Below are 7,607 nucleotides of genomic sequence, written 5' to 3'. Positions count from 1 at the left end.
GAAATAAATCTCACGAATATTTTTAAGGGGAGGGACTCGAACTTGAGACCTCCTCACCCACATCCCAATGCACAAGTGCAAAGGGGTGAACCACTAGAGAAGAAGGGTGGGTTCATTTATATTTGATAATTAATATAATATAATATTCACATGAATAATCCGTTAGCAAAAAAAAATCTTAACACGTATCTGTTACCTACTGTTGTCTATAAAAGCCCCCATTCATGCACATACCACACTAGCACACCAATCCTTTTACACACAATAAGTATTTTGTACTCCGTATTATCATCTAATACTAACAAACATCAAACATGACTTACTTTTGCCAAAAAGGTTTGACTTTGACCTTGATCATGGCCTTTGTACTAGTGGCCATGGTCTTCCAAGCCACCTCACGCACCCTCGATGACCCAATCATGCTCGCTAAACATGAACAGTGGATGACTCATCATGGGCGTGTTTATAAAGATGATAAAGAAAAACAAGCCCGATTCCAAATATTTAAAAACAACGTTGCGCTTGTAGATGCACACAATAGACGCCTTGACAAGGGTTATAAACTTGAAGTTAATAAGTTCGCTGACTTAACGAACGATGAATTTTGTGCTTCCCATAATGGTTACAGGAAACGACTACTTACAAATGAAGTGTTGGGTTCTTTTCGGTATGCTAATGTTAGTGCGGTTCCTGATGAAGTAGACTGGCGAAAGGAAGGGGCTGTAACAGCCGTTAAAGACCAAGGCGATTGCGGTAAGTTTATCTTTATTTTTGTACTGTGCATCCCGATAAGGGGAGACAAATTTTACCTATTTGTTTATAAATCAATGAGTAACTCGTTCTAAGGTTGGGCTAAAACATATATAATAATTTGTCAAATTGTTTAAAATTGTGCTTTCAACGAATAAAATTGTCCTATTATGTTATCCTCGATTTCATAGTCTATTTGGCCTAACATTTTCTAGTATTTTAAAACAGGATGTTGTTGGGCTTTTTCGGCTGTAGCAGCTGTGGAAGGGCTCACCAAGATCAAAACTGGAAAACTAATTTCGTTGTCCGAGCAAGAACTTGTTGATTGTGATATTAATGGTATTGATCAAGGTTGTGAAGGAGGTCTTATGGAAAATGCCTTTGAGTTCATTGAAAAACAAAACGGCCTAAGTGCGGAATCCGTCTATCCATACTCAGCAGAAGATGGTGTGTGTAACACCAAGAAATCTGCCGTCCCAGCAGCCACTATTTCCGGCTATGAGAAAATTCCGGCCAACAATGAAAAGGCCCTGCTTCAAGTAAAAAACTTATGTTTTGCTATGTTTTTTTGGCTACTTGATGGAAAAATATAGAGTTAAAATTATACCCGTAGTCAGTGTTGTAAATCTCCTTATTTCTCCCCGAAATCTCCCCAAAATCTCATTTTTAGATGCCAACTGAGATGAGATGTCCATCTCCCGAGATTTCCCAGTCAGTAGGGTCGAACTTGGTCAAAGTCACGATTTTCCGAATATTTTTGCTCATTTCTCGTATTTTCTTGTATAATCTCGTAATTTCTCGAATTTTCAACTCATTTCTCATTTTTTCTTCCAAAATTACGTAAAAATATTGTATATAAATATAGATATATTTATTTATATTTATAAATTTATACTAAAAAACTAAAAAGACAATCTCCGAGATCTCCCCGAGATTTTTCTGAGATGCCGGGATCGCCCTAAAATTGTCCAAACGAGATCTCCCCGAGATCCGAGTTCTCAAACCTTGCCCGTAGTCCTTTTCTTTTAAAAATTAAACTCGTAGTACCTATGATTTTTAAACGCACGGTGCTGGTCCTATATCAACCATTATTGAAAAGGATTACCGGTATAATTTCGGATAAACCACATGGACTAATGGTATAATTTACTCAAAAGTATATCTATGCAGGTATTATTCAATCTAGTATCTAAACTCATAGAATACAATTTGATTGATGTAGGCTGTTACAAAGCAACCTGTTTCTGTTGCAATTGATGCAAGTGGATATGATTTTCAATTATATTCGGGTGGGGTTTTTAGCGGTACGTGTGGAACTCAACTGGATCATGCTATAACTGCGGTTGGATACGGGACCACAACTGATGGGACCAAGTTTTGGCTCATGAAGAACTCATGGGGTCCATCATGGGGGGAGAATGGGTATATACGAATCAAAAGAGATGTTGAGGCTAAAGAAGGATTATGTGGTATCGCTAAGGATGCATCTTATCCCATTTGAAGTTACTTATTGAAGTATATATGAAGATTGTTGAATATGTTGTAAATAAGTGTGAACTTGTTATTATATAGATTCAGCTTCAGATTGGGTTGATTATATGTAAAATTAGTTACCAGTCAATGAAAAATGTTTATAGTTATAGACTGTATAGTTTGAAAGTTAAAAAAAAAATGGTATATTGATATGGGAAAATTGTTTGAAAATGCATCGAACTTTCACTAAATTCCTATTGTATGCATCCAACTTTCAGATCTCCTATTGTATGCATTCAACTATTTAAATTGTTCTATTGTATGTAGTTAACCTGTTACAACAGGTAAACTTCAGGTCACCTGCTAGAAAAAATTACATTATTGATCCCTCATGTTTGTCAAATATTGCAGGCTAGTCATTTATATTAATTTTTAATGCCATTGGTCCCTCATAATTGTACTCTTTAGAAATCTTGTTATAATTATAATTATACAGATGGCTTTGTCATTGAAATCTAGATATCCAGATATTGTATACGGAAGGTAACAATTCATGATAACATTTGAAGAAAAATTTGTGGATCAACGGTTGATCAAGTTATGATTCAAACTTGATTTCAGATCATTCCTGCACCTCGTTTAACCTTTTTTGTGAAGAACTTTGAGCTAATACAACATCAAAAATCAAAATTGATGAAAAACAACCATGGCGGTTTCTCATGAACTTGAAATCTGATTTCACGATTTGATTGATTTCAGGTCACGAGTTCTTCATGAAATATGTTGTAAATCCATCACGTAACGTTCATCAATTAGATTTATAACCTGAACATCCCCGAATCATCTCGATTTTGATTTTCACTTTTCGGACATAAACTTTAACTCTGAAAATTCATGAATCAAATGACGATGTTAATGCGAACTGATTTTTCATGCAGCTCAATCATGTATTCAGGAACCCAGATCTGTAATCAGTTTGTTCTCGAATCTGTAATCAATCTCTAGTAAAAATTTGAGGATGGATTTCCGAATTTGTCGATACCTAATGCACATGGAATTTTAGGACTTGCATCGTTTAGTTCTCCTGGAGTAATCTTTGAACAACTATCGATTAACTATGCATTGCCGAAGCTGTTCATTTTGTAGTGACCCGAACTTTTTCATGTTTATATATATATTAAATGAAATTGTTATTTACATGATTAAGTGTTTCCAACATATTAAGCAATCAAACTTGTTAAGACTTGATTAATTGAAATAGGTTTCATATAGACAATTGACCACCCAAGTTGACCGGTGATTCACGAACGTTAAAACTTGTAAAAACTATATGATGACATATATATGGTTATATATATAGTTAACATGATATTATGATAAGTAAAAATATCATTAAGTATATTAATAATGAACTACATATGTAAAAACAAGACTACTAACTTAATGATTTTGAAACGAGACATATATGTAACGATTATCGTTGTAACGACATTTAATGTATATATATCATATTAAGAGATATTCGTACATCATAATATCATGATAATATAATAATTTAAAATCTCATTTGATATTATAAACATTTGGTTAACAACATTTAACAAGATCGTTAACCTAAAGGTTTCAAAACAACACTTACATGTAACGACTAACGATGACTTAACGACTCAGTTAAAATGTATATACATGTAGTGTTTTAATATGTATTCATACACTTTTGAAAGACTTCAAGACACTTATCAAAATACTTCTACTTAACAAAAATTCTTACAATTACACCCTCGTTCAGTTTCATCAACAATTCTACTCGTATGCACCCGTATTCGTACTCGTACAATACACAGCTTTTAGATGTATGTACTATTGGTATATACACTCCAATGATCAGCTCTTAGCAGCCCATGTGAGTCACCTAACACATGTAGGAACCATCATTTGGCAACTAGCATGAAATATCTCATAAAATTACAAAAATATGAGTGATCATTCATGACTTATTTACATGAAAACAAAATTACATATCCATTATATCTAATCCATACACCAACGACCAAAAACACCTACAAACACTTTCATTCTTCAATTTTCTTCATCTAATTGATCTCTCTCAAGTTCTATCTTCAAGTTCTAAGTGTTCTTCATAAATTCTACAAGTTCTAGTTTCATAAAATCAAAAATACTTCCAAGTTTGCTAGCTTACTTCCAATCTTGTAGAGTGATCATCCAACCTCAAGAAATCTTTCTTATTTACAGTAAGATATCTTTCTAATACAAGGTAATACTCATATTCAAACTTTGATTCAATTTCTATAACTATAACAATCTTATTTCGAGTGAAAATCTTACTTGAACTGTTTTCGTGTCATGATTCTGCTTCAAGAACTTTCAAGCCATCCAAGGATCCTTTGAAGCTAGATCCATTTTTCTCATTTCCAGTAGCTTTATCCAGAAAACTTGAGGTAGTAATGATATTCATAACATCATTCGATTCATACATATAAAGCTATCTTATTCGAAGGTTTAAACTTGTAATCACTAGAACATAGTTTAGTTAATTCTAAACTTGTTCGCAAACAAAAGTTAATCCTTCTAACTTGACTTTTAAAATCAACTAAACACATGTTCTATATCTATATGATATGCTAACTTAATAATTTAAAACCTGGAAACACGAAATACACCGTAAAACCGGATTTACGCCGTCGTAGTAACACCGCGGGCTGTTTTGGGTTAGTTAATTAAAAACTATGATAAACTTTGATTTAAAAGTTGTTCTTCTGGAAAAAATGATTTTTCTTATGAACATGAAACTATATCCAAAAATCATGGTTAAACTCAAAGTGGAAGTATGTTTTCTAAAATGGTCATCTAGACGTCGTTCTTTCGACTGAAATGACTACCTTTACAAAAACGACTTGTAACTTATATTTCCTACTATAAACCTATACTTTTTCTGTTTAGATTCATAAAATAGAGTTCAATATGAAACCATAGCAATTTGATTCACTCAAAACGGATTTAAAATGAAGAAGTTATGGGTAAAACAAGATTGGATAATTTTTCTTGTTGTAGCAACGTGAAAATTGGTAACAAATCTATATTAATCATATCCTAGCTAACTTATATTGTATTATACATGTATTCTAATATATTATGTAATCTTGGGATACCATAGACACGTATGCAAATGTTTTGACATATCATATCGACCCATGTGTATATATTATTTGGAACAACCATAGACACTCTATATGCAGTAATGTGGGAGTTAGCTATACAGAGTTGAGGTTGATTCCAAAAATATATATACTTTGAGTTGTGATCTAGCCTGAGACGTGTATACACTGGGTCGTGGATTGATTCAAGATAATATATATCAATTTTTTTCTGTACATCTAACGTTGGACAACTAGTTGTAGGTTACTAACGAGGACAGCTGACTTAATAAACTTAAAACATCAAAATGTATTAGAAGTGTTGTAAATATATTTTGAATATACTTTGATATATATGTACATATTTGTTATAGGTTCGTGAATCGACCAGTGGCCAAGTCTTACGTCGTACGAAGTAAAAATCTGTGAAAGTGAGTTATAGTCCCACTTTTAAAATCTAATATTTTTGGGATGAGAATACATGCAGGTTTTATAAATGATTTACAAAATAGACACAAGTACGTGAAACTACATTCTATGGTTGAATTATCGAAATCGAATATGCCCTTTTTTATAATGTCTGGTAATCTAAGAATTAGGGAACAGACACCCTAATTGACGCGAATCCTAAAGATAGATCTATTGGGCCTAACAAACCCCATCCAAAGTACCGGATGCTTTAGTACTTCAAAATTTATATCATATCCGAAGGGTGTCCCGGAATGATGGGGATATTCTTATATATGCATCTTGTTAATGTCGGTTACCAGGTGTTCACCATATGAATGATTTTTATCTCTATGTATGGGATGTATATTGAAATATGAAATCTTGTGGTATATTGTTACGATTTGATATATATAGGTTAAACCTATAACTCACCAACATTTTTGTTGACGTTTAAAGCATGTTTATTCTCAGGTGAATATTAAGAGCTTCCGCTGTTGCATACTAAAATAAGGACAAGATTTGGAGTCCATGTTTGTATGATATTATGTAAAAACTGCATTCAAGAAACATATGTCGATGTAATATATTTCTATTGTAAACCATTATGTAATGGTCGTGTGTAAACAGTATATTTTAGATTATCATTATTTGATAATCTACGTAATGCTTTTGAAACCTTTATTGATAAAATAAAGGTTATGGTTGTTTTAAAAATGAATGCAGTCTTTGAAAAATGTCTCATATAGAGGTCAAAACCTCGCAACGAAATCAATTAATATGGAACGTTTATAATCAATATGAACGGGACATTTCAGTTGGTATCCGAGCGTTGGTCTTAGAGAACCAGAATTTTGCATTAGTGTGTCTTATCGAGTTTGTTAGGATGCATTAGTGAGTCTGGACTTCGACCGTGTTTACTTGAAAAATGATTGCTTAACAAATTTTGTTGGAAACTATATATTTTTAACATGTGAATATTATGTGATATATTAATCTCTTAACGTGTTTAATATTATGTGATAGATGTCTACCTCTAGAACAAGTCCCATTGACTCACCTAATAATAATGAAGATTCAAATGTAAATTGGAATGATTCGTGGACTGATTCACAAGTTCCCGAAGAGGAACCGGAAGAAGAGTCGGAACCGGAAGAAGAATCGAAACCGGAAGAAGAATCGGAACCGGAAGAAGAAATAGAACCAGTGGGGGAAATAATAAAACGGTTAAGTAGAAGAGAATCCTCAACCAACCGACCAAAGTTAATTATGGTCAATGGTGTTTCCGCCAAGGAAGCAAAGTATTGGGAGGATTACCAATTCTCCGATGAATCGGATCCCAACAAGGATTCCGATGATGTTATAGAAATTACCCCAACACAATTTAATAAGGCAAAAGAGAACAATAAGGGAAAGGGCATAAAAATAGAGAAATTTGATTCCAAACCCGATGAACGTTATATGTATCGTCAACACCCGTATTTCTTAAGTTGTGACAATAACCCGGGAACCTCTAAACCACCAGGTTTTTCTAAACCAATGTGGAAAACGACGGCTCGTATTAGGGGAACATCATATATCCCTAGAAACTTGGCAAAACGAACCCAAAACCGAAGAAGAAGAAACGAGCGAGTCGGAATAAGATAGTTGTATTCGTGTGGTGTAATATATGTAATATAGTGTGCTTATGCTTTATGATATATGTAAAAATTGCTTGTATTAATAAGTATTTTTTTTATGAATCTAACTCTTGTCTATTTTACAGTATAAAAACACAAAATG

The 7,607-nt window shown here is 33.2% G+C and overlaps 1 protein-coding gene across 1 annotated transcript; it reads left to right on the top strand.

The window, feature by feature from the left end:
• The first annotated feature begins 250 nt into the window (after nucleotides 1–250).
• LOC139871127 (senescence-specific cysteine protease SAG39-like) lies at nucleotides 251–2,471 on the top strand. The gene is made up of 3 exons (XM_071858867.1): nucleotides 251–753; nucleotides 979–1,289; nucleotides 1,973–2,471. The coding sequence occupies exons 1-3, from the start codon at nucleotides 315–317 to the stop codon at nucleotides 2,249–2,251; spliced, it is 1,029 nt and encodes a 342-aa protein (XP_071714968.1). The 5' UTR covers nucleotides 251–314; the 3' UTR covers nucleotides 2,252–2,471.
• The last annotated feature ends 5,136 nt before the right edge of the window (nucleotides 2,472–7,607 follow it).

Source organism: Rutidosis leptorrhynchoides, chromosome 1, assembly GCF_046630445.1.
Source record: "Rutidosis leptorrhynchoides isolate AG116_Rl617_1_P2 chromosome 1, CSIRO_AGI_Rlap_v1, whole genome shotgun sequence".
Classification (NCBI taxonomy): Eukaryota; Viridiplantae; Streptophyta; class Magnoliopsida; order Asterales; family Asteraceae; genus Rutidosis; species Rutidosis leptorrhynchoides.
The sequence above is the reverse complement of the archived record's forward strand: the minus strand, read 5'-3'. Positions and strand labels throughout refer to the sequence as shown.

Bases quoted from the DNA above. Each gene is read 5' to 3' on its own strand.
- LOC139871127 (XM_071858867.1), top strand. From the start codon at position 315: ATGACTTACTTTTGCCAAAAAGGTTTGACTTTGACCTTGATCATGGCC. The intron at 754-978 runs GTAAGTTTATCT...ATTTTAAAACAG, and splicing joins TAAAGACCAAGGCGATTGCG to GATGTTGTTGGGCTTTTTCG. The intron at 1,290-1,972 runs GTAAAAAACTTA...TGATTGATGTAG, and splicing joins ATGAAAAGGCCCTGCTTCAA to GCTGTTACAAAGCAACCTGT.